The sequence below is a fragment of the Glycine soja genome, chromosome 4, assembly GCF_004193775.1.
Source record: "Glycine soja cultivar W05 chromosome 4, ASM419377v2, whole genome shotgun sequence".
In the NCBI taxonomy this organism is placed as follows: Eukaryota; Viridiplantae; Streptophyta; class Magnoliopsida; order Fabales; family Fabaceae; genus Glycine; species Glycine soja.
In genome coordinates this window covers 50,953,039-50,979,767 of record NC_041005.1, presented here as the reverse complement: position 1 = coordinate 50,979,767, position 26,729 = coordinate 50,953,039, and the positions used below count along the sequence as shown (strand labels likewise).

The 26,729-nt window shown below is 32.7% G+C and overlaps 2 protein-coding genes across 3 annotated transcripts; one reads left to right on the top strand and one right to left on the bottom strand.

Moving 5' to 3' along the window:
• Nucleotides 1–184: 184 nt before the first annotated feature.
• Nucleotides 185–9,324, bottom strand: LOC114410385 (ubinuclein-1-like). 2 transcript variants are annotated; one of them, XM_028374316.1, is made up of 13 exons: nt 8,794–9,324; nt 7,782–7,868; nt 7,534–7,626; nt 7,317–7,393; nt 6,253–6,847; nt 4,966–5,065; nt 4,743–4,852; nt 4,543–4,626; nt 3,767–3,892; nt 3,128–3,259; nt 2,992–3,039; nt 2,360–2,461; nt 185–850 (listed from the first exon to the last, which is right to left on the bottom strand). In XM_028374316.1, the coding sequence occupies exons 1-13, from the start codon at nt 8,965–8,967 to the stop codon at nt 410–412; spliced, it is 2,169 nt and encodes a 722-aa protein (XP_028230117.1). In that variant the 5' UTR covers nt 8,968–9,324; the 3' UTR covers nt 185–409. The 2 variants fall into 2 exon arrangements, with proteins under 2 accessions (XP_028230117.1, XP_028230116.1); XM_028374315.1 differs by having other exon boundaries at nt 3,128–3,262; nt 8,794–9,322.
• An 8,866-nt stretch (nt 9,325–18,190) lies between these two features.
• LOC114410384 (floral homeotic protein PMADS 2-like) lies at nt 18,191–21,504 on the top strand. Its single transcript, XM_028374314.1, has 7 exons — nt 18,191–18,498; nt 18,681–18,747; nt 19,308–19,369; nt 19,584–19,683; nt 19,790–19,819; nt 20,109–20,153; nt 21,158–21,504. Exons 1-7 carry the CDS (start codon nt 18,311–18,313, stop codon nt 21,209–21,211), a joined length of 546 nt encoding a protein of 181 aa, XP_028230115.1. The 5' UTR covers nt 18,191–18,310; the 3' UTR covers nt 21,212–21,504.
• The last annotated feature ends 5,225 nt before the right edge of the window (nt 21,505–26,729 follow it).

Here is a 26,729-nt window from a genome sequence, read left to right as displayed (position 1 = left end):
AAATCTAACAACTATCCCGAATGGACTCTTAACTTTTTTTGTGTGTTTGCATCACTGTTTTGCCATCCATCGCACACATTCCTAGGGCACCAACCATGACTGAAAGAATTCGTAAGATCCACGTTAAACATGGTTTTAACGTGTATTCAAACACACACTAACTGATCAAAAATTGCAAGCGGAGTAGAGAAGAACAATTGCCTTAGAGAAGCGTAAACACTCTTTGCCCGTGCATCACTAATAACATTAAATCTATATCTATATTTCGAAGAACATTGCAAGGACATTTAATTACAAAAATGATAAATAAACTATTTGATAGAGAAGAGGATTAGGAAAAAAAATGAAAAGAAAAAATGAGACAGACATTCTGCTTCGTAAACCTCTAAACCTCCTACATGATACTACGTTAGCTTGACTGTTCAAGATCAGGCAGAGATGTTGGCTGAAGATTTGATTTGGTGGGAAGTGGCCCTGTAGACTGCTTTAGGGACCTGGGTCTTTCTTCTCCCTGCAAGGAAGCTACTTTCTCAGGACCTAAATGTGCTCCTTCCAACTCAAGTTCTGGTTTTCTCTTTACCTTCTTTGTCAAAACACCATCTGCAACCCTGACATCATCCACGGAACTGCTTGAACTTCCCTTTGCTTTTTCTTGTTTTAGACCATTCATTGGACTTGGGGTGCTTGTATTAGAAACTTGCTTGTTCCCTGAAGTATAAGCATGACTGCTAGACTCTGGAGCTGATCTCTCTCGTAGGTTCTGCTGTGAAGTAATTGTATTAGTATCAAATCGAACGTTCTCCTGTTGCTTAGGTGCCAGCAACTTTTTCCTCTTAATTTTCTCCTGATCCTAAAAACAAACAAGTAAAACAACTGAAATAAAAATCAACTAAAATATCAATATTGTGCAATCAGATATCAAATCCTGGTTATCATCTGGGCATAAGAATCAAATGTTCTTCTTCCACTGTTAATTAGGTTCATTCAATTTTTTCCCTATATTATGGGCAAAAAGAAATTATCTTTAAATAAAATCTATTAAAAATACCAAGACGATTTGACTCCTTTTTCATGCTATGTTGCTTTGTGGAGAGTAAAGAGTATGAACATTGAAAAAAGACTCAAAGAAATCAACATTTTGAAGGCTTCATGAGAACAAGAAACATCTCCTTGGAGCAACCTAATTTTGGAATCCCAGACAGCCTCAGTTGTTTGAATTAACATCAGCTTTATTGTTTGCAAAGGGATATGTCCTTCTAATAGACAAAATAGACAAATGCAAACAACACTATATATCATATTCATTACTAACTTTTATTCGGCTTTTTTCAATAGCCTTATCCTACTAGGTGAAATCAGTTACATGGATCACATAGCACCATTGATTAAAAACCAAATTCTCACGGATATTATTCATTGTAAGATTCCTTATAATAATTTCCTCCAATGTTCCTTTTAGCTTCTCACTACCCCTTTTAGTTTTCACAAAGCTAAAAACCCTGCTATCTACTCTCCTCACCAGTACCTTCAATGGCTTTCTTTGCCCATGCCCAAATCACCTTAACTGATTTTTTATCTTTTTCTCAATAAGTGTCACACTAATATCTTCTCATATACAATCATTTTGTGCCCTGTCTTTTCTTGCATGGCCACACATTCATTTAATATTCCTATTTCTAACACTTCAAGTATGCAAGGAATACAGCAATAGGAGAGGTTCAGCCAATATACATTTGTCTGATATCGCAAAAAAGCATGGTAGTGTCACTATTAGAACCATGAAGGTAAATAGCATGGCCATGGGTTTTGAAGCTCTGAGTTCAGCTTACAACCAGAACTTCATCTTAAAGCTGCATGTTTTAGCTTGGGGTTTCAATAGGGTTCAGTTGCTCGATTTTGGTTAGGCACATGAGTTTCTCCCTCTTCCATCCAGAAAGGGTTAGAAAAAAAATCATTCTCTCGCCTTCCCTTTTTTATTTGATTTGTTATCTTCCCCTCCCAACATCCAAACACACCTTCAAAATTGGGGAACTTTGAAATGTTTATAAAAACGAACATGGGATAGAAACAGGACCTTATGATCCAAGTATCCATTTTTCTATTCACATTTCACTATAAGATCTTTGGTAAAATATATGACCTTGGCGACCTTAACTACCACGCCAAGCACATCTAGTTTCCAATATTGCAATTCCATTTAGGACACTACAGTCTAGAGCACAGACAATATTCATGAAACTCTTTCCTTAGTTAAACTTTTAAGAACAAGGGAAGCTTGTTCTTCTACTTTAGAGAGAGGGTGAGATTGAATAATGCATCACTAATATAAAAAATCATTAGTAACTGCAAAAAGGCATACCTTATGTTTGTTGTATAGTGCTCTGCGCCTCTCTTTCGCCCTGCAAATTCCACGTTTGATCCCATGGTTGTCCATGTAACCACTGGGCCATAACTGTGCAAGCTGAAGACAAAGACAACAAAGTTGAAAGTTTAAAAAATCAATATATTTGTTCATAGAATGCAAACAGATTAACTTTACCCAAGTCACACAACAAAAACTATACATTCAGTATACACATATATTAACTATTAAGTAGCACTAATGCTCCTGAAAGAAGAAAGTTGTTTCTTGGAAAAAAATTAAAAATGACAGTTAAGTAAAGTTCCCTGAATGAGTACTTCCTAATGCCAATAAATTCTCAAAACAAATTGCAAATCCTTTATTCATTGACTTCTAGGGATAGAACAAGGGGAAATTTCATAATTAACAGATTGTTATTTTACTTTATATGCAAATAATCTGTACATATAATAGTTTAGCTTATATAAGAAGGCATTAAGAAACCAAATCAAACTTAGAGAAAACAAGTCAAGAATTTCAAAAACCAAGTTGATTGAGTTTTTGGTCCTCAGCCAGAAAAACACAATGCAAGCAATCCAGTATCTCTGCAAAACCATTATTGAGAGGAAGATTTAGAAAATATGAACCACCTCAGCATACAACTTTCTAATCTGTGGACCGGCATTTTCATCCAACCCCTACAGCAATCACAAAAGGGATTCAATAAGAAAGCTTTATCACAAACAAAATAATTTCAAGAAAAATATCTATAGATCAAATCAATACATCTACAAAAAGATCGTAGAGATCACAAATCTTGTCCTCCAATGCAGCATCCATAGTAAACTTCCTTTTAGTTATTGGTTTTCCATCAGTACCAAATTCTTGAAAATCACCAGATGCTTCACCTTTCAGCTGCTGCTGAAGTGCCCAAAAAACACCATGTGTCCAAAAATTAAATGAACAAAATATCAGTTAAGCAAAAATATGATTGAATATCAAGATACAGCGCAGACATAATAAGATATAGAAAGAAAACACAATCATAACAGTAAACAATCAAATCCCTTTCCAATGATCCATTAGTAAGCTTGCCATAACTAGAGTTTGCAGAGCAAAAGCTAAATTACATTGAATCCATTATTAAGAGGAGTAACCAATAGAAAGGATGACAGGAGACATAGTATGGATTATGATGGAGGAAACAAGGCTACAATGATGGAGGACATGCAAAACATAAGAACACCAAAGAACATATCACATGATGTTGACAGACACAACAACAAACAATTAAAAGAATCTCAAGCTACATATTGGAGACATTGTGAACTCATAAGAATTGAACATGAGTGAAAATACAACACATTTAAGCCAGTTTACCAATATTTGATAAAGAATGCAATAGCAAGGGAAACTACAATAAACCTTGGATTCCAGAGTTGGGGCCTGCATCTTAATCAAATCAACAACTTCCTTCTTTATCTGTTGAAACCTATTATCCTCCTCCTGCTTTGCTGACAGACCCATATTGATCATTATTTTTAAGTTTCTCTGCAGTAAAAAAAAACATTGAATGAGTAGATAAGTAGTTTCAGGAATTAAGAGAACCTAGTAAACCTAAACTACACTGAATGAAAACAATGAATAACAGTTACAGATAATGTCAAGATACTATGAGATCAAAATATCCAAGAAAAATTAGAGGTGAAATTTGTATTCCTCGTGAAGACAGTTTTAATTGAAATAAGAATTGGCAAAGTAATTATTTATTAACAGATGATATAGCCATATCTTCATAGTCACATCACATTAAGGCGCTCAAACAGAGAGGAAATAGGAAAGGAAAATTGAAGCATTTTTCTTGGAAAATCACAGAAATTAATTAGTCTCTCAAATCTACAATCTTAACTAAACATGCAAATGGTTAGGTCAACATTGCACTCAAACCATATTTTTATCATTATTCTTAAATGATATACTAATAATTAAATCAACCCAAAAAAAGTACAAAAGCACAGAAACAGTGGACAGGGAACTTGAGAAAAAAACAAGCATACTTAAGTCTCTACTCCACATAACTTTTGGGTTTCAAGTTTCAACTATATATGTTAGCTAAAAGAAGCGAAGGGAGAGATTAAAGTTGGAAACTGTAACAACTAACACTAAAGGGTTGTCTGTTTATATTTAACAGGCTGCCAAACCTTTAATGTTCTTAGCTGAATCAGATGCCCAAGAATACTCATAAGACGGTTAATTAACTCTTTTGATACTTTCCCGTGCGTTGCCTGATGCAATGAGAACATATAGTTAATATTACAATGTTCAAAGCCCTTGAGTAAACAGTATAAAATAGTATATATGTTCAGAAGCATAAAACCAAGAAAGTAGCATCATCCAGTACCGCTAGTCTAGCAACTTTAGCAAGCTTTAGCTTTATTTCTCTAGGCAACCTCCTTTTGACTGCCTGGGATGTAGCATCAGCCTCTTGGTTATCCACTGCTGGTGGCCTAGCTGTAACATTATTCAAAAGGAACAAAGGTAAAGAAAAGAAAATTTTAGCATTCGAAACAAACATTTCACAATTCATATCCATGATAAATGTGAACATAAATATTCAATCTTACATTCTGCAACCATTTTTTCCAACTCACGAAGAGCCTTTTCAAGCATTGAAGTTTTTGGCCTAACACTAGAACCCTCTTTCTTGTGCATGTTTTCAGACTTCTGCATAACATTCAAATGAACTCATGAACAAGATAAGAACTAATAGAACATATATAGTTTCATGCTGTGCATAGAATTCCAAAATCCATATGCACAACTTTCACCATCACTGTCACAGTAATTGAAACAAAAATGTATAATTCACAAAGTGCTGGTTAAAAGGATAGTTTACTTCATCACTTAAATTCCTTATAAATATAACACACCACACCCAATGTATGCTGGCATACTTAAAATTAGGTGAATGTCGTTTCAAATGAAAAATCATGCTTCATGAAAACCAAGAGAACTAGCCAAGGACTGGGTTGAAGCAATAATGATACACAACTAAGAACTTGTGCCCATTGCTTAACATCTACATAGCATCTTCATGCAAAAGAAAAGGGATTCAGCAGTGCTTATTCTTTTGCCTTATTAATTGGCTCATTATTGGGGAATTCAGCTCTCATTTCATCTGGCACACAGGCATGTTTGGATTAGATTATATTTGGGAGAAAAAAAAAATTCCAAGAATAAAAGATTTTCTTGAAAAAGCTGGTATGTTTGGTAAAATAATCAAAGTGACATAAAAATAAGGCTTTTTTCTATGGTAAAAAAGGCTTCAAAGCGTGTGATTGAAAACTATCAGCTTATTTTTGCTTAACTTTCATTTTTCCCATTTTATCCCCAACAATTGATTATTTTAAATACAAAACCAACTAATACAAATAACTTCATACTCTTAATTTTACTATAAAAACCGATTCTTATAGACAATCCAAACAAAATAGATTATCTTAAAATCACTTTTCACCTAACATGATCAAACACAAGTAATTTCATATAATTAATTATAACAACAATTGATTATAAACAAATTGATTTATTGAAATAATCCATTTTTCATAGGTATTCCAAACACGGGTCTTGTAATCCCTTAGTTTCAGTGTAGGACTTGATCTCTTAGTTGCAATGGAAAGTGGTTCTACTAAGAAAATGATCATTTGGAAGGAAGTCATTGATGGTTGAAATTATCATGAGCCACTTGAGACCCAAAGGAATAACCCTTTTGTTTAATAGTAAAAGAGAATTGAAGAAAGCACTGCAGTGCAGAGCACCTCTTTTTATGGTATCGCTGGTTTCTTCAAATTATTTATCAAATCAAAATTAAAAAAGGGAGACACAAAAGCAAAAGAATAAAAACTTACTGTTGCTTGGGTAGCAGACTTTCCCTCAGACAAGTTAAGATCTGGCAGTTCACGCATACCATTTTTTTCTTTTGTCCAATTGATATCATCAATATTACTTGAGGGTCTTCCAGGTTGGGATTTGGAATGAGCATATGCACTTTTTTCATTGTATTTATGATGAGATGCATCAAACGATCCACTTCCATCTATATATTTATCACTAATGTTCTTAGATTGAAAAGCTCCTATCTTCTGCTTGTCAACATCTTTTGCATCTGTTACAGCAGGAGCATCATCACTTGATGTTTTCAAAGAGACAGAAGGGTTCAATATTGGTTTAGTATCAGCAGTTTTCTTTTTCGAAATAATTCCAGAGACATCCGATTGATTTGGAAGTTTCAAGTCTTCAATATGGTCACCAGGTGCAACCAAATTCTCAGATAAATTTAACATATTCTTTGCCTGTAGTGAAGCTGTTTTGGCAGATGCTGGCCTGCCAACTTTTACATTTTTATTTGATCCATGACCATCATTGTTTTCACCAGCATTCTTCAATATATCTTTTCTGCGCCTTTTCTTTGGTTGCTGATTAGGTAGTACAGGAGGTTCATTTCTGGTAATATAGAAAGAAACAATAATCAGCAAGAATAATTCATAATTTTTAAGACTCAATTCATTTTCTCCAATCTTAAACAAAATATATTCATTAAATCACTACAAATTTGTAGTCAAGTGTCAAAGGAAAGAATGTTTACGAATAAGCCAAAAGATAATGTTAACATCATTAGGAACACAAATAAAGAACTTACAACACTAGATTACCAAAGAAAGACAAGCATGTTGATAGATACCAAAAAAGCAAAAAAGTTATAACTGATGAATAATTTGAGCCAGCTAAAAAGATGTTATTTAACAGCAAATACAATAAAATGATAACAAGAGACCAACCTCAGAAATGAAAAGGGATCAACAAATAAAATAAGTTTCAAAGAAACCTTTCTATGATTTGCTTTAAACATGTGTGGTTTGAAAAGAACAAAATGTAATATTCAAAGTAGATTTTTTAAAACAGAAAAACTTACATGCGTTCCAATTTCCCCCTATTTACAAAGAACCCATCATGTTTGATTGCAGAATTATCAACCTCAAAATATTCATCCTGCATAATGAAAAGTTTAAGAGCATAAGAAAGAAATATAAAAACAAAAGGCCCATCATACAGAACAGTACTATTCCTGTCTTGGCAATAAAAGGTCATGAGAGTGATAAATAAACCAAAAAAAATCCAAAGATACCAACCAGTTCAGCATCATCTATAAAAGAGTCTTCAGTATCATACTGATCATCATCAGGAACATCAAGCAGATCCTCATCATCACTACTGTCCTTACCCTGAAAATGATTCAGGGTCTCATTTATTCACAATACAGAAGCTACAAAATAATGCTTAACACACATCTATAATACTAATCAATGGTTCAAATAACTAATTCATGCTGCTGATGCAGAGCATATAGTAACAATCTTAGCAAGCAATATACAAATACCGTGTAAAGGCGCTCAATCTTCTCTATTACAGCACTGAAACGGTTTGGCTGAGAAGGATCTGTTTCTTCAACCTCCACAGGTTGACCCTAAAAAAAATGGGCAGAGGCTTGTGAAAATAGTGAAGCATAAGACAACACATAATTTCAAAATAAATTTGAGGGGGGGAGGAGGGTGAATGAGCATGAAATGAGAGGACTTAGTATCAAAAGCCTAGAGCATTCAAGTCTTGGTTACCTTGACTAGTATAATTATGTTACAGAAGAAAAAAAATCAATTATGTATACCACATGTTTAAGAATTATGAGAGTAAATTCAAATAAAGAGAACTTAGTACCAAAAAAGAAAACCCATGTACACGTCCACTAACTACTACACCTTACATAATTCTCAAATATTAAAGACTCTACTAGATCATGGTAGGCCAGTCGTATCTATAACAGACATGTAAAACTGATTTCATAAAATTCCTAGCATTATGTAAATATGCACTAAAGAACAACACCTGAAGTATGATAAACAAACAGATGCTTGTTAAATAAGAGAGAAATCCTGCAAATAATAGTATCGACTGGTTTAATTGCTTAAACTAATGAAATAAAGTTCAGTAACACATCTCGGAAACTGGTTTACCTCAAACAACAGGAATCACGTTACAGAACAATTGCTCCTGTAATCCTATTTCACATTTTAGTACTCTAATTATACCAATTTACATCTAATAACCCCGAAATAGGAACATATATTAGGTTAAAAAGGCATATACAACACCATTGAAAATAAGGAATTCAAAGTCAGATAGGATTGATAGCTTGGAAGAACAACAATTCCAGTTTGGCACAAAACCCCTATCAAACCCAAAATTCGATCCAAAAACAACAGCGGACCACAATGTAAAGCACCGAAGCGAAAACTCCAACAGCAGCGAAAGCTGAAAAGACTTCACACGTGGAAGCGAATTAACAATGCTCTCGGAAATTAGAGAAACAGAGTGAGATGGAAGAAAAGTCTCACCGGAGCGATTGCGACGTGTTGTGGCGCCGAAGTGGATCCGTTGTGCTTGTTAGCGTCCTTCAACAGCTTCTTCCACGAAACTATGGTGGTCTCACCTGGCCAGAGCTCCACCGTGAACATTTGCCGGTCGCCTTTCTTCACGAACGACGACGGCGCCCTCTTCTCCTCCGCCATCGGAACACCGATACAGAGATTCGAGAATTAGGGCGCGCGAGAGAGAAGAAACATAACAAAACAAAAGGAATTGCTTGCTTGCTTGCTTCCGACAGATTGCGCGGGATTCCAAAATTAATTCATTCACGAAAATTAAAGAAAATCGAATAGATGGAGTGTGTCTGTTGGGGTTTTAACTGCAATTCGATTTTGGTCGTAAAAATTTTCCTGCTCGCTCTTTTCCGAGAAAAAAAAACAGGGAGGGAAAAGGGAGCTGGGTCGGGTTATTCTCTACGGGTCGGGTCAAAGTAAAACCGGTACTACTTTTTTGGATACCTTTATACTAATTAACTGTTATGAACTGTGCAGAGTGTCTGCTTTCGGTGAGATCTAGTGGCGACTGGCGATTACATACATCACATGCGGCTTGTCCATGAATAAAATGAGAAAAAGGGAATGAAATTGGTGTTAGAGTGTTGGGGATAATTGTTAAAGGGGTCAATTCATTAAGGCCTTCTTTATTCTTTTGGACCAATTTCACCTAACAAATTATTAGGGGTGATCCTAGGTGCACTTAACATTTTAAGTGAAAGAGTGAAAATGTCTTTCACTCAAGTTAATCCGTATGAGTCGTACGGATCAATTTGATTCATATGAATCTTACGGATTTCATACAGATCAAGTTGATCCGTATGTTTAAATTATACTTACGGATCAAGTTCATCCGTACAAATCATATGGAGCAACCATAGAATAATTTTAGAATTAACAAAAAATGTTGGGTATACAAGTGGTGCACCTATCATTACCCTTATTATGAGGGATATTCATCCATACTATTTTCTTGTACACCCAAGCCAAATAAATGAAATACCAATTTTGCCCTTTACTTAAAAGCAAAAATACACCATTCAAGTGCACTCGTTTGTTCCTCTTCTTTGCTAAGCTCTCATCCTCTCGTGGTGTGTTTTGAATCTATGGCTCCTCCACATACATGGTTTCTCTTCCGTGAGTCTCTTCTCCTCCCTTGCGAGTCTCCTCTCCTCCATCGTCGTGAGTAATGTTGTGTCATCGACGATGGGTTTTTATTTTTTTGGACTTCGTTTATTGAATAAGAAAATTGTTTTTTTATTAATATATTTGTATAAATATTATTACATTAATACTATTAAATATTTGTATAAATAGTGATCTGAAGTATAAAAAAATATAAAAATGATTTTCTTCATTCATTTATAAATATATAAAAGTTTTAGAAAATATTTAAAATAAAATTGTAATTTGATTTTGATGATATATTTTAGTTTGCTACATTAATCATTTAAAGTTAATTTAAATTTTATTTATTATATTTGTTAAAATATACTACATTTAATAATACAGTGGGATTTTAGAATATTTATTAATTACTTTTTTAGTTAGTTTTTTAGTAACATAATGAAATATTTTTGTTATGAAATATGAAACTCAACTATTATTTGAACGATTAAATGTTATTATTGTTTAAATTTTTAGATTATGATTAGAATTAGAAGATTGCGTTGGACTTTAGGCAGAGTTTTAGAAAAAAACTTTAGGTAAATAGGTTAATGGTGATGAAGAAGAAGGCCCTCGGCATGGAAGGCCGACAACATCGGCATGTAAACAATGAGCATTTGTAACTGTTGCAGAAAATGATAAGAATATGGATAATGTTGCTAATGAACCTCATGAGCAGCCTCAGGATCTAGTTACGAAGGATGTAGGTGGTGACTCACAGGATTTTTCAAGTAGGCCCCAAGATACATCAGTGCGACGACGAATTATGCTTATCATGTGGCATCAAAAGTGTGGACAAGAGAGGTAATTATTTGTTTAATTAAAACTTATTTAAATAAGTATTTGTCATTTTAATTTACGTAAATAATAATTATTTTCATGAATGTCCTGAGTTGAAGTTGGTCTATGATGGGAGGAAGGTGGAGAAATTTGGAAGGCATGCACTTGAGATTGAAGGTATAGTGGTTACTACGAAATTAAATTCTTTGATTACATGTTCATTAAAGACAGGCGACAAAGAATTTTTATTTATTTTTGCGGAGAGGTGACACAAGAAAACTAGTAATTTTCATCTACCCATAGGACATGGGACAACTATCTCTTAGAAATTCATGTTATAGTAACAAGTACACATTCAAATGTTGATAACACATGTTATAATAAAAAAAATTAACAAACATTGTTATCATTGTTATACCCGAACAAAATGATTGTCATACACATGACCAATACATATCATGCGAAGAACAAAACTATCTCTCTAGTTGACTTTTAAGAAGAAAAAACGCAATGCTTTATTGAAGAGAAAGAAAGAAGGATGACATTATATCTTGGTCCAATCACATAACTTATATCGATAGTATTCATCCACTTATCCATGATTAGCTACACGTAACAAATTTAATTAGTATTATTAAAAAAATATTTATATTAAAAGAATATTTATACATGAATGCATAACCAAAAAAAAAAAAAACTGTTCACGAATATTACTCAATGAAAAAATGGAAATCAATAACTAGTTTTTGGAATTATATGTTGGTTTCTTTGTAGTGCTTTAGGAATTAGGACAATGCATAAGAATAAGATTATATGATTGAAGGGAGTGATTTAGTGGGCTTATACGGCAAGAAGGGATGAAACTCAATTTGTACATATTTGTATTGAATAACTACAACGGGTATGCTTGACTTGTCATTTTTAATTTGGGAGATGAAGTTCCATATTGCTAGTTATATATATATAACTTCCTTGCTTCATTTTAGTTGGAGCGTGTGTTTAAAGGCAAGGTTTTACGAAAATTAGACGATTGAAAAAGATATGAACTAATGAGGCTGGTCAATATCGTTCTATTCGTCTTTGTGCTTTTTTGGAGAATATATTCCTACTGTTATGCATAAATACCTGCTACAAACTGAAATTTCTGCTCTGGCTTTGACTACGTGGGGATTTTTTTTTTCCCCTTCTCCTTGAAGATGGTAGTTGTTTCTTGCATCTTTCCTTATAGGTATTGTAGTAGAGGAAATTTCATTATAAATTTGTAGCAATAAGTCCAAGCATTTGAAAAAAAATTAACATAGTTACTGAAATGATGCTCTTGGTCTTTGCTAAAATGGCTCCCTCATCAGACTTGTTTCGGTTACAGGTGTACTTGACAAAACACTACAAAAATAGGAGGAAGGGTGATCCTGAGTTTGTGCTAGATTTTGAAGAGATTTATGTTATCGATTCCAAAACCAAGTCAATTACGAGAGCCAAAGTTTTGGTAAAAAAATTGTTTGTCAATTCTCAGTCTAGTTGCTTTTGGAATATTTTCTGCTGGTTGTTGCAACTACTTGTCTTCCATAGTCATTTTTCTCAGCCTTGAATTTGGATTACCTTTACTGTTTAACAACTTCTTTGTTAATGCTAGACATTGTATTCATGGAAGTGCACCTTTGCTCAAACTTAATGTTCTAGCATATAGATCTAGAATCTTAGTTAAAATCCTGGAAAATACCCTTACATGATGTTTAGAAGAAACAAAAAGCTCTGGTTTAATTTATTGGATTTATGACAAGTTCTAAGTGAATGGTTCTTTTTTATATATAGACGTGAATCCCACAACTAGAAACATAACCAATGTAATCCTTATTAAGTTTAAGCAGGTGTTACCTTACAAGAAGATTTTGAGGGGTTGAGTTAGGCTCTAAGTCTTAATTTTAAAATGATAGTAAAGCCTATCTTAGATCTTAGGTCCCAAACTCCTGATGTGAGCTCAGAAATCTTGTTTTTTTCCACCTCTGCATACTTCTAGTTGTTAGTTGAGAGTTGAGACTTGAGATGGATATTATGCTTTTACATGCGACTTTGTGTGTTGGGTATATTGATAGCTATATGATTCTCATACACTACAAATAAGCATGATAATTCCCGATGGTATTTCTAATTTTATAGGCTATACATTATTTTTGGTGTATGCAATGTAGAATTTTTGCTATTATAAAGTTTCCATCTCTGTTAAAAGAATGTCTCTGAAAACTGATGGCTGTATTAATTGTTTCTGGAAATGACCTTGCTTTGCATTTTACTGTCTAAAGAAAACAAAAGAATCCAACCAAAACTGGATAATTCTAGCTGATGTGTTAGAAGTTGGAACTAGAACTCGTTACCCTGATTGAATTTGCCTTGCATGGCTCTAGCACTTGTAGCTTACGGGTGCTTAAGTAGGGTTTTCTCATAAACAGGGGAATTTTTTTTTTTCTTCTCTCCTCCCACCCCATCCCGGCTTATCTTTGTAAGGCAGGCGTTATTAATTAATATGGATAATTGTCGTCTGTAATGTTAACATTTACACTAATCATCAATGTGCCTTCTGTAGGTAACAGCTCCTGGAGGGAGAACAAGAGATAGAAGGAGTGATTTGCTCCTTCAAAAGATAATACATGCGGTGACTATTTCTTTCCTGAATCATTTGTTATTTATCTTGACATTACAATTACACCTCTGAAACGCAATCTTATTTGCAGAGTGAAAAAGAGGATCCAACGACTGTCATAGAAAAACAAGAGTGGGAGAATAGCAGAGAAGAAATGGAGAGACATCTTAGAAAGCTAATAGACTTGAGCATTTCAAATTGGTTTTGAGTGATAAGAAGATATTCTAAGAGTGCCTCATGGGTATACACAGCATAGCATGACAGGATCTGCCAATATGCTGTTGTGAACTGCAGATGAATGCTCTCTGGATATACCTTGGTTTTGCCCCAAACCTAGTGAATTAAGATAAGAATACAATACATTTTCTTCTCCACATGTATGTGCTAATTAATAAACGTAATCACAGTTCAAACTTCAAAATATTTTTTATTTGGTTACAACTATACACTTTTAATTTGAATTTTACTTAAAATTACAGTCTCTTTCTAACATAATTAATTTTATTAATGGAAGGAACCCAAAAAAAAAGGTTAATTAATTTTATTTAAAAAATTAGTCTTTTATTTAACAATTATATATTTTTTATTTCATGAAGTATCCATTGTAGAAGCAATTTTATTTCAGTAATGGATTAACTGTTTCTGTTCATTTTTTATGTTCTATTTGATTCATTTAATTTTAAGTGAAAATTTTCATTTCATTCTTTTTTTAGTCTAGTTATCACGAAGCATCTCAGAAGTGGGATCACATTACATGCTTGCAGTCGAGTAAAGACCACGCAACCACTCTCTTCGATCGGTGCTGATTCCTCATTCGATGGCTACTTCAAGTTCAACTACACTTTCAACAATTATTTCTTAGATTCAAATTCACAATATCAAGCACCTTAGTTCGCATTAAAAAAAATGATGAAAAACAAATTCTAGCAAATAAGGATGAATAGCTTCTGACAAATAATTTCATTTGGAAACAATTCAAAAATATGTACCTCTAAAGGCTCTAAAAGTGTGAATGGTGAAAGTGGTTCCAAGGGGCTAAGATGTTTATTTGGGTATAACTAGAATCTCTCTAGTCTCTACTTCAATTCGATCCCTTTTAGGGTCTGCCTATGTTTCCAGTTTTTACCATTCCAGGCCTATCAATAAATGAACATAGGAAAGGATGACCCCATATCATCGTAAACGATGAAATGCAGCTATGAGATGTTGAAATTTTAGCAAGCAAAAAATGAAGCAGGGAACATTTCCTTTATCCTAAGGTCATATTATGGAGGTTGAACTATAGTAGGCAACGAACTTTGAGTACAATGCCTGGGCTCCTAGCCTGCATATATAGATACTATAGATTAGATGATGTTAAATCAAAACCTTATGAGCTTCCTAGCAAGAACAGCTTTCTGAAGTTGGCTTGGAATGGTTAGCTGAACTTGAAGAAGTGGAGAGAAAAAAGGGCCATATGTATTAAATTAAGTACATAGATTGGCATTGGCTGAAGCCTAGTTGCAGTTTTGTCCTAACATCTCTTCAAAATCACTTTGTCATGTGTTTGATTGGCCTCCACACGTAGACTGGTCACTGCACCGCAACAAGCAAAGACTCCTGGCCTGCACCACCTGTTAGATAATATTGATATTGAATTAAACATTTTTTGCATGGGGATCACCATCTTATTAAAATACGCTTTTATTATATAAATAAATGCTTAAGGGTGTGTTTTTCATATTGATATTGAATTTAGTCAAGATTTGACTAAATTCAAATTAGAGCTTAGAAGCATTTTTTTTTAAAAAAAACGGTTACAATAGTGTTTTTTATATTTCCTAAATAATGCTCCACGTGGTTTACCAAATTAATGAAACACGTCTGTATAATATTTTAAGCCTTCTGAATGTCTTAATTATAATATTGAATTTACTAAAATCCCGAGATCTGATGCAATACTTGCATATACTAAATGCCTTGTCAATGTCATTTTGCAGGCTAGTCCGGATTGAACCACTATTAGATGGGGGATAAAAATGCTTGACTTTAATTCGTGCTCAAATTTGAAGCTTGAGCGCCCTACATTTTCTCAAGTGATGAGATTGATTGCAAACTTGATGTAAGTCACAAGCTATAACTAGTTGAGGCAAAAAAGTTTTTTTTTTTCTTTTCAAATTGCCTAAATTCAACCTTCATTACTAAATAATAAGATGGAATAGACATGAAAACTTAATTTGTATCAGATTTTATGGACTAAGTCCATTGAAAAACACTTAGTTTTAATTCATATATAATTAGAATTGAAATCTCAATTCCCACATTTTAGCAATGAGTTTATGTCAAATTGGTTGATATCTAATCATTTTGTCACCTTAACAAATGACATGTTAGGGTTACCAGCAAAGATTTACCTATAGGATTACTCCACATGCTCGAATTATAAGTAATTCAATCCAATTATAACTACACAACTAGTCCATAGGGTCCAAGGAATCTCCTTAAGGAGGATAAAGTGGTGCTAGAGGGATTTGAACGCACACCTATGAGGAAGGTGAAAGTCAATTTAAGATTCTTGACAATTTGTGTTAATTTTTTTATTTGAATGATGTCTCATGAAAAAAAGTCTATCATAATAGGCTTAATTATATTTTTTTACACTCAATTTTTTAATTTTTGGTAAATTTTACTTTCAACAAATTAATTTGACTCATTTTATCTTTAATTTTTTAAGAAACTTGTGAATTTTATCCTGTGTCATTTATCTATTAATAAATAAAAAAAATTGGGATAAAATTTGTCCAAAAAATAAAAAAGATAAGGGTAAAATTCAACAAAAAAATAAAAAAGTTAGGTGCAAATTTCACCAAACAAATAAAAAATTGGGGTTAAAATTACAATCATGTTAGGAGTAAATTGGCATGGCTAAAATTTATAAATTTTTTAAAAGTTAAAGGTAAAATACATTAAATTAATTTGTTAGAAATGAAATTCATAAAAAAAATTGAAGATAAAAAGTATAATTAAGTCATCATAATATTTACTTATGAATCATATTCTATAAGCATACAAATGTTAGAGTTATACGACATGGATTAGGGGTGAGGACACATCACAATACATGACTGATATAGTAAATTTGTATTGTATTTTATTGATGTAACCCTATTTGTTAATACGGATAGTAGAAACAACCGCAACTATCACTCTTCCTCACAAGGATGTATAAACATACTTGCTCAACCTCGATAATCTTGTGTTTGTGTGTATTTACTCTAATTTTGGAATTTCGGTTGCTCCTGTTAACACTAATTTTATATTAATAGTTATATTATAAATTTGAGTTTTAATTTCCTTAAAAAAACCTCTCAGATTCCATCTTTAAAATAAAGATATGATCTTATTATAATTTCTTCTTATGACACATAATTTCACTATTATTTAATATTTTGTGTTTTTTAGAAATATTTTTCAATCTAAAAAAAATACGTACATAAGAAATATTTGCTACTTCTAACTCTGTAAGGTAAGCAAAATATTAGATTTAGATCATCGATTAATCTATCGAAATCACCTTTTTTTTACATAGAAATCACTATTGGTTGTTTCATCAGTAAAATAATTATTTATATTCAATTTAATAATTTGATAGAATTGAGAAATAATTTTTTGGATATAAATACTACATTTTAAATTTCCCTTTCTCTGAATATGTGTGATTTGGTTTCTTTGTTATAGAGAGGTTAAATACAGTTTTATTATTTAAACTAAAAAAACATCATATCATGTATGTAACATTATAATTATCTTCATTTATCACTTACTTATTTTTGTATTTTTTTCATATACATACATTTAAAAATTAATGAAACAATTTTTTGGTTGTCCTATTTTGTTCAAAAACCATTTCCCGGAAATAATATATATATATATATATATATATATATATATATATTATAATACTAAAAATTAATTTGTTTGAAGGCACATACAATTCCTTGTATCAGCTAGCATGCAAGATATAGCTGCAGTAACATAACTTCTTCCTCTTGAGTCTTGAGTTTGTCATGTCATGCAAATCTTCCAGCCATAGCTAGCTAGTGATTTGAGGGTTGCAGTTTCTACCAACCACACCTTTCAAATCAGAGGTTCCACCCAGGGAGTCACCATTATTTACTAGCTATAGTGCTTGCGCTTCATGATATATCTTTGGTCTTCCATTAATTTGATGGATAAGCTTGAGACTTCTCCTTTCCATTGTGGTCGCGACATTTTAATTGTTTTCTCCTATGCCCTTTTACACATTACTCTAAAAAGCTTTTATTCCTTGCACACAAATGGGAATAATAATCCTTTCCTTTCGATTTGATGGTTGAGCGCCCCACACCTAGTTTCCACTACCCGTCATTCAAACCCTAAAAAAGTTAATTCAATCACACACACACCAATACAAGTTAATCGAACACCAATATATATCATCTCAAACCTGCACCAAAACCTTGTTTTAAGTATATAATAAATTAAGTACACCCTAAAAATCCACATACTTTGGAAAGAGAACCCTGAAACAGTTCCAATTAATTAAATGAGCAAAAGAGAGATGCATAAAGAAACCAAGGGTTAAGAAAATGGATCACAAGTGTTCAAAACTGATAAAGGCAAATTAATCAATAAACATGAAATAAAGGCATAGTTGAATTGGCTTTAATTGTCACAAACCCTTAAACAAACACTTCCTTTCTGTGCCACTCAGAAAGTTGTTCATCCACAAACCCATAATGGAATGCTCCGCTATTACTTTTCTTTCTTGCTATATACCTCTTTATCTTTCCACCTCTCCATTCAACAAAGCAATTAAGAAACACAAAAGATAGAAAGAAAATAAAGAGAAGGAGAAGGGGAGAAGAGAGAAAGGTTGCATTGAGAGATATGGGGAGGGGTAAGATTGAGATCAAAAGGATTGAGAACTCAAGCAACAGGCAAGTTACCTACTCAAAGAGGAAGAATGGGATCCTTAAGAAGGCAAAGGAAATTAGTGTTCTATGTGATGCTCAAGTTTCCCTTATCATCTTTGGTGTCTCTGGGAAGATGCATGAGTACATCAGCCCCTCCACTACGTAATATTATTAATTAATGAGTTCTTCTTTTAAACTACTTCATCTTCATCTTCTTTGCCTTTATCTTTGTTTCCTCAAGAAGAGTTCAAGTGCAGGAAAATATATAGCTTTATTTCACTTATCTATCTGCAAAAGTACTCATCACTTCTTTTAATTTTTCTTTGGATCTTTTGTTTGTTAAGGTTGATTGACGTCCTGGACAGATACCAAAGAGCCTCTGGGAAGACCCTGTGGGATGCTAAGCATGAGGTAGGGTTTTTTTTTATCTTTGTAAAGAAAAAAAAATGAAAAACTAAAAGCATATCTAGTAGTTTTGCTTGATTTGCCTTGCTAAAAATATGTTCAGGCTCAAGAACCGATGTTTCTATGAGTAGATCTACATTTGAAACATGTACTCTACTCCCTCTCTATATATATCTGAGTGTTATGACTTACACATATTATATATGTATTATTATCATAACATCTTATTGACAAAGAAAGGCAAGAGCAGCAGTATATGCCTATATATGAACGGATCTGACTATAAAACAATATCCACTTTTCTTTGCAAATGTTTCAAAAAGCTGAATGGCGTAGGAGTGAGCAACAAAGATGTGATGAATTTTCTCCCTTGACTACACTTTTCTTCCCTGACATTGGAACCAGCTTTAACCTATAGACTATAGAGCCAGATCTAGTACAAATATAATGTTAATTTATATGAAAATTTTTGCTTTCTCGTCTATTTTTGTCTTTTTTTGGGGGGTGAGCACACAGAATGTATGTTCGGATTTACAACAATAATAATGTTGTTGAACTCGCTGCAGAACCTCAGCAATGAAATTGATAGAATCAAGAAAGAGAATGACAGCATGCAAATTGAGCTCAGGTATATATGTAAATATAAACATTGATGCACCTTGTTCTAGCTATATATATATATATATATATAAGTATGGTACTTGATAGAACATTATGGCGGAAGTTGATCCATGTAGCCGACCCCATCTAGTGGGATAAGGCGTTGTTGTTGTTATATATATATATATATCCAACAGCATGATCTCTTATTTTTCTGATCAAGTCAAGTGTATACGTTACAGGCACTTGAAAGGAGAGGACATCACGTCACTGAATTACAAGGAACTGATGGCTCTAGAGGATGCCCTTGAAAATGGCCTCAGTGGAGTCCGTGAGAAAAAGGCAATTATTTTTAATATACTTATCATCATATATAGCTTTATTATTGGGTTAGCAAAACTTAAACAAGAGTTTAACCTCAGACCTTAATTTCTTGTTTGTGCCACAGATGGAAGTGCACAGGATGTTCAAGAGAAATGTACGTGGCTCTTTTTTCCACTGTGTGTGTATATATTATTAACGATAAAGATTAACAGTTAATTAGTGTTTAAATATAAAACATGATATGTATTTATAACCATAAAGTTATTGGTTGTTACTTATGATTCCTATTTTTTTTTTTACAATAGTCAATTATAATTCTCATTTGATTATTCTATAATGTAAATAATAATAATGATGATGTCTTTTGGAGTAAAAGTTTTTGATATATATGATAAAAAAAAGAATACTGACTCTTGTTTAATTCCTTTGATAATACTGCTCAGGACAAGATTTTGGAGGAGCAAAATAAGGAACTCAATTTCCTTCTGGTACGTGGCAATCTATTTGTGTATATATATATATACATTAATGTGTGTCCCCAACTTCTACCATTCATGTTTCTAATTTGGATCGATATCCTTCTTGTTCCACACATAGTTGATACAACACATATACTAGCTCGTACAGTGATGCATTTGTTATCATAGTCACAAATGCCCAAGTGTGTGTTTGATATTTAGTTGACACACATTTCAAAACACGTTCAACTCAAACCATGAATCTAGTATCATTGGATTTAACATCTATTTCAAGCTTTCTAAAGGAAAATCAAACAAACATTCAATTCTTATTTGCTGCAGCGTATTCAGCTGTTCCATATACAATTGCAGGTTTTATTAATTGAGATAGCTGGGAACGAATATGGCTGAACTTTTTTATTTTAACAGAAAAATATTGTTGAACTTAATTAGTACGTACACACACACATATATATATGCAGCATATTATATTATATTAAGAATAATAATTCTCACGTGTACAAGCCAATGGGTTTAGTGACGGAGTTTTAAATAATTGCCATAAATTTTATTGTCGTCATGGGATATAAAAATAAGTCAAATCTCTCATCTACCTAGGTGAGCCATGACCATGAAACAAGTGTGATGATAATGAAAGAAATAAAACTAAAAGAATAGGAAAGTGAGAGATGTGATATATATATGATACTAGCTTGCTAGGGTTAAAGAAAACATAATTCTATTATTAAAGTTTTAGTCGCTTTTAACCTAAGTTTATCTATGTTATTAGGTTTAGGATATTTATTTATTATGAAACATTTATGAATACCAATTTTGGTATTGATAAATATTTGAAGGACACCCAAATCCAATTTACCATTCAGCAACTGGTTTTCATCCATTCAAAAAGGATTTTTCTTTTTTTTGCTTTAGTTAAAAAGAGAAATTTATACTATAATCCTCACGGGAAAATTTATGAACCATCTAATGTAACTAAGTGTATTTTAATTGTTCTCTTTCTCTTTCTCTTACAGCAACAACATTTGGCACTAGAAGGTATGGGAAACATGCATGGACAATGGATTTAACGAGATTAAAAGGGTATTCAATTCGCATATGCAACGCGCAGCTAGCCTAAAACAGCCAAATCTAAAAGAAAGAATATAGATTAATGGCTGGTCTTGTCAAATTAGTTCTGCTCAAAGCCTTAAGTTATATGAACTTCTATCATTTCTGATTTCGGCCGTATTTGTTAAAGCTCGGTAGTGTATCTCTAAAACTTGTTATACGATTATTGAATTCTGATTACGAAACTATCAATTAATGTGCATGTATGCTGCCAATTTGAGTTATATATACATGCATGGAGAAATGCTAATTACTTGCATGAATTTAATTTTTATGTAGTATAAAAAAAATTATATTCCTAAAATCAATTAGAAATTATTGTTAATATAACTTTTATGGTGATTATAATAAATCAACAAATTAACTTATTATAAAAATGATTTATAATTAAATGATATTATAAAAATATCTATTAGTATTAATAGTACATATACTATTTACTCTTAATTACTTGCACACCAATTCTTTATTTTTGGGTTAATAGGCACTCAATTAATAAAATTAGATGCAGAAAACTGATCCACCCCACAAAGGTCAGCATTGCAAAAGTAAAATAGCACTAAAAGCATCAAATTCTCATTCTTAATATATTAGGACCACAACGATATTATATACTTGGAGATTTTTTTAAAGTAAACTTGGCGATTCAAGTGAGTATCACTTTACTGATTATTTAACTATGTAACTTACTGATCAATGTTAAGAATAAACTACAGTTTACTTTCTTGTAGCTTGGCTCGAAATCCTTTACCCCCTCCAAATTGTTAATTCTACAAAAAACTGCTAGGTTAAATTGTGTAATAAGTTGTTAGTTTAGTTGAGAAGTTGAGAGGGCTTGTGCAAGACCTAGTTAGAAGACGTGAGTTGCCTTGTGAAGGTTGGGGGTTGGTCTTTCCTGGAGGCAAAAGTGAAGGTGCTTGTTCTAAATTTGCCTCTGCGCGCGATTAGGCTGAAGCTCAAAATTCTAGCTAGCACATGGGCTCTAATATTGTTTATGTTGGCTGTGTTGCGAGAGAAAATAAGTTTTGTTTCTTGAATGCTAACCTTCCTGCATTTGTTTTCTGCACTTCTAGCTACTATTATCTCCTGCACTTCTCCTTGCATTTCAGAAAGCTCGTTCTGAAATGCAATGAGAGGTTTAAGATACAATAATACTGAGAGTGCATGATGCAATATTAGCCTAACCTCCCACCAAGGCTTTGCAAAACAGGTGTGAAATGAGAGGCCCTCTTTGGGAGAGTTTAATGGACTTCTAATTGTTGTTAACTCAGGACCTCATTCATGGTGAATGAGTTGGCCCAATCTTTACATGGCAAACCCAAACAAGAATGAGGACAATGGATCTCTTGGCGAATGGCGCCTTTAGAAGGTATAAACGACTCTGTCTTTTGGCCATTGAATAAAATCAGCATGGAATATGATGAAATTAAGGTTGTGAAATATAATATTGCAAAAATAGATGGAAATGGCAATGTCCTTGATAGTGTTGAGGATGAAGCTCCACTCCAGGCTATCAAAAGCTTTCTTTAGTTGATAACCATGAATCCGTCTTTTTTTCCTTTGAGATGCCTTATGAAATGAAAGATTTCATGCGCTATAATGATGTGACTTTCCCTTTGTCTTCTAGGAATGAAGCTACATTGGTTCCGAGCGATTGGCTAGGATGGAAATGACTTGCTTGAGGTGGGTCACGATGATCTTGATAATAATCTTGTTGTTACATTGCACAAGCTTATGGCTCAGTATTACTTCAGGATTTCTAGGTTGTCTATCTTAGGAATGAGCACTAGTGAGATTATAGAAGGAAGCATTGGATAATCATTGTCGAGGTTCCACTAATATAAGGAAGATCTTGTTGTTTAAATAGATTTGAAGAAATTCATGGTTAATATTTCAAGGTTAACTATGTCATTGATTAATTTCCTAGAGTCATCGAGCAAATCTTTGATAACATTACACTTCTTTCTAATGATAGTGGATATGTGAAAAAATATGGTATTTCTATTGCAAAACTTTCACCAATCTTTAAATGTGTGCCCTTTGATATCAAAAAATGTCTTCCTGGTATAGGAAGTGATTCATCTTGATTTTTTTGCGAAAATAATGTCAATATTAACAAAATGCTTGCTAGATAAATTACAAATAAGGTTAGGAAAGCAGCATGAGCCCACTCCTTTAACATTCCATGATAAAATGTTAAATATGAGAAATGATTAGAGGATGGACCACACACCAACCTTAGTTCAAGGGGATAACCTCTAACGTGCGTCAACGTAGTATAACGAGATCTCATACAATAATTGTCTTTCTTACCTTATTTGTCACCTTTTCTCCATTTAATGGACTCGTCACTTTGCTTGCAACCTACTTGTCACCTTCTATGTGTGTCCTTGACAAATTACTTAGTAGGAAGAATACAAGACTTGTACATACCATTTGGTGGCATAAAAAACATCAAATCTCACTTGAATGCCCACGAGCATATTGAAGGCAACCATTCATCCCAAATCTTCTATATCTCATGAGCTTCACGGGTGTTCATGCGTCCGGGGTCGGGTTTAACTAAACTTATTATTCAACCTTATCAAAATTTTACGGGTTAGATTGGGTGAAATTTGTATAATTTTTTTTACAAACTCAATCTAACTCAACTCAATCATAAACGAATTGGATCGAGTTATGTTAATTGCATTTGAATATTTAAAAATATTTTTTATTTAAAAAATATTTGTTTAAAATAATAATTTATTTTTGTCTAAAACTTTATAAGTATACAATGACTAAATATATTTTAAAGAAACTAAATTATGAAAATATTTCACTAATGTAATTAGTGATTTTAATGCTAATATAATATTTTTATTTTAGATAGAAATAAAGTATGATACTAACATGTGAAAAATAAATAAAATCAAGACAGATAAAAACAACAACTTAAAAAAGAAAAATTATGGGTGATTTAATTTAATAAATTGAGTTAAAAATTATTAATTTGTTTTATATTTAATAATTAATTTATATATGTTATAAATTAAATTATATGGTATGAGTTGTGTTGATTAGGTTCAAGAAAATAAAACTAATTACCCAACTTGCTCATGATTGGATTTTGATTGGGTTAGGTTTGATTCGATCCAAACATTTAAAAAACCCAATCCAATATAATTGGATCAGGTTATGTCACGGATAGACCCAACCCCGTGAGTAACATGTTTGGTCTCAGTCCTAATATCTTCTATATGAGTGACTAGTCCATTAAAAGTCTTCTCATCAGTTGCTTTAGCTTGTTCAACTTGCATTACCTCTAAAGGCCTAGTGGATCAACCCTTATGGTTTGGATGAATGCTTTTTCATGGGAAACACTAGATCCTGTTTCTCCAAAATCAATTTTTCCTCCAAACTTGAATTAAAGGCCTTACATTGTTTCTTCTTCAACACTTTCATTTGATAGAGAAATTGTAATTCCTCCTTGGTGCATATACTTCTCTTGTCATTATTAGTTCCAAAATCATGTATGTTTATTGTCCCCACTTGTACAACCATGCACGTGCCTTTTATGAATAACCCCTAGTAACCATCGGTGTTATTTTATTTATTATTCCTTTTTGGTTGGTTCTACCATCAACCAAATTCTTTATTGACCCATGCTTGACATTATTTGAAGTAGAATCCAATTGAGATTTCCCTCACGTTAATTATTTCCTACACAAACCTCTTTGTCGTTTCCATGAATTTGCAAATTTCTCTTTGAGCATTTTGTGCACAAATCACCATTTTATCTTGTCCATTAATAGTTATAGGACTTACCACTAGTACTATTCTCATCAACAAGACTACTTTTTTTATTCCATTTAATGATTGGGATTGTGATCCAGTCTTGGCTGTTATGGTGTTTTCCATCACATAAATAAATCCTATTTTTTTGTCATTTCCATATCAAATACAACATAATAAGTTGGTAAAAAGTAATATCTCTTGAATGGAGACAAATATTTGTATGATTTAGGAGTCCATGAGTAATTCCCTTTTCCATAACATTTTCATTATTGTATTGCTTTTCCTTAAACCCAGTTTAAAAGCCTTGTGGTTGTTTATTCTTCAACACTTTAATTTGATAAAGGATTTGTAATTCCTCCTTTGTTCGTCTAATTCTCTTATCATTGTTTGCTAAAGAATCATGTACTTTTGTTGTTCCTACCTGCAGAGTCATGCACGTGTTTGCCATAACCCCTTATCTCCATTGGTGTTATTCATTTTTGGTTGGTTCCCACCTTTAATGAGATTATTTCTTAATGCATGCTCGACATTATTTGAAGTAGAATCCAATAGATATTTTCCCACTTTATTGCCTGAATGAACCTTTTTGCCACATCCCTGAACGTATAGATTTCCCCTCTTAGCGTTTTGAACATGTATCACCATTTTATCTTGTCCATTAATAGTTGTAGGATTCATCCTTAATATTATTTCCATCAACAAGACCTTTATTTATTCCATTTAATGATTGGAATTAGGATTTTGTCTTGACTGTTATAGTATTTCCATCACATAAATCTTATTTTTTTGGCATTTCCACATCAAGTGAAAACACCAATAAGTTGGTAGAAAAATTGTATCTCTTCAATGGAGAAGCAAGTATTTGTATGATTTAGGAGCCTAGAGGGCATCCCCTTTTCCACAACATTTTCATTACTATATCGCTTAGACTCCAACCTTGATTTATAAGTCTCATGTTGTTTCTTCTTCATAATTTTCACTTGACAGAGGATTTGTAATCCCCTCCTTAGTGCATCTACTTCTCCTGTCATTATTTGCTCCAAAATCATGTACTTTCGTTGTTTTCACCTGTATAGTCATGCACGTGTTTGTCACAAATAACCTATTTATCGCCATTGGTGCTATCCCTTTTTGGTTGGTCCCCTCCTTTAATCAAATTTTTTCTTAACCCATACTTGACATTATTTAAAGTAGAGATTTCTCCATTTTTTTTACCATGTGAATCTCTTTGCCACATCCTTTGATTTGCAGATTTACTTGGCATTTTGCACATATATCATCATTTTTTATTTTATCCGTTAATATATGTAGGACCCACTTTTAGTATTGTTTTCATTAACTAAGACCTTCCTTATTATTCCACTTTATAATTTGAATCGTGATCTAGTATCTTGACCATTAAAATATTTCGACTAAAATATGTTTTTCATCCCTATAAATATCGAAAAGTTTAGAACCCGTCCCTGCAAAAATTTTGATATGTTTTTCGTCCTCTAAAATTGAAAATTGTTATATTTTGGTCTGGAGCCAGACTTGGATGAACTCGAGCCTAGGTGACATTTTTAAAAAATGAAATTATAGTCTAAAATATGTTTTCGGTCCCCATAAATTTTGAAATGTTCAAAATTCGTCCTAGCAAAATTTTGAGTCTTTTTTTCATCCTCCAAACATTGAAATCTGTTACTTTTTGACCGAGACGTT

Bases quoted from the DNA above. Each gene is read 5' to 3' on its own strand.
- LOC114410384 (XM_028374314.1), top strand. From the start codon at position 18,311: ATGGGGAGGGGTAAGATTGAGATCAAAAGGATTGAGAACTCAAGCAAC. The intron at 18,748-19,307 runs GTAGGGTTTTTT...AACTCGCTGCAG, and splicing joins TGTGGGATGCTAAGCATGAG to AACCTCAGCAATGAAATTGA. The intron at 19,370-19,583 runs GTATATATGTAA...TATACGTTACAG, and splicing joins AGCATGCAAATTGAGCTCAG to GCACTTGAAAGGAGAGGACA.
- LOC114410385 (XM_028374315.1), bottom strand. From the start codon at position 8,967: ATGGCGGAGGAGAAGAGGGCGCCGTCGTCGTTCGTGAAGAAAGGCGAC. The intron at 7,394-7,533 runs GTTGGTATCTTT...TTCATTATGCAG, and splicing joins TTATAGATGATGCTGAACTG to GATGAATATTTTGAGGTTGA. The intron at 2,462-2,991 runs GTGGTTCATATT...CTTTGTCTTCAG, and splicing joins TTAGAAAGTTGTATGCTGAG to CTTGCACAGTTATGGCCCAG.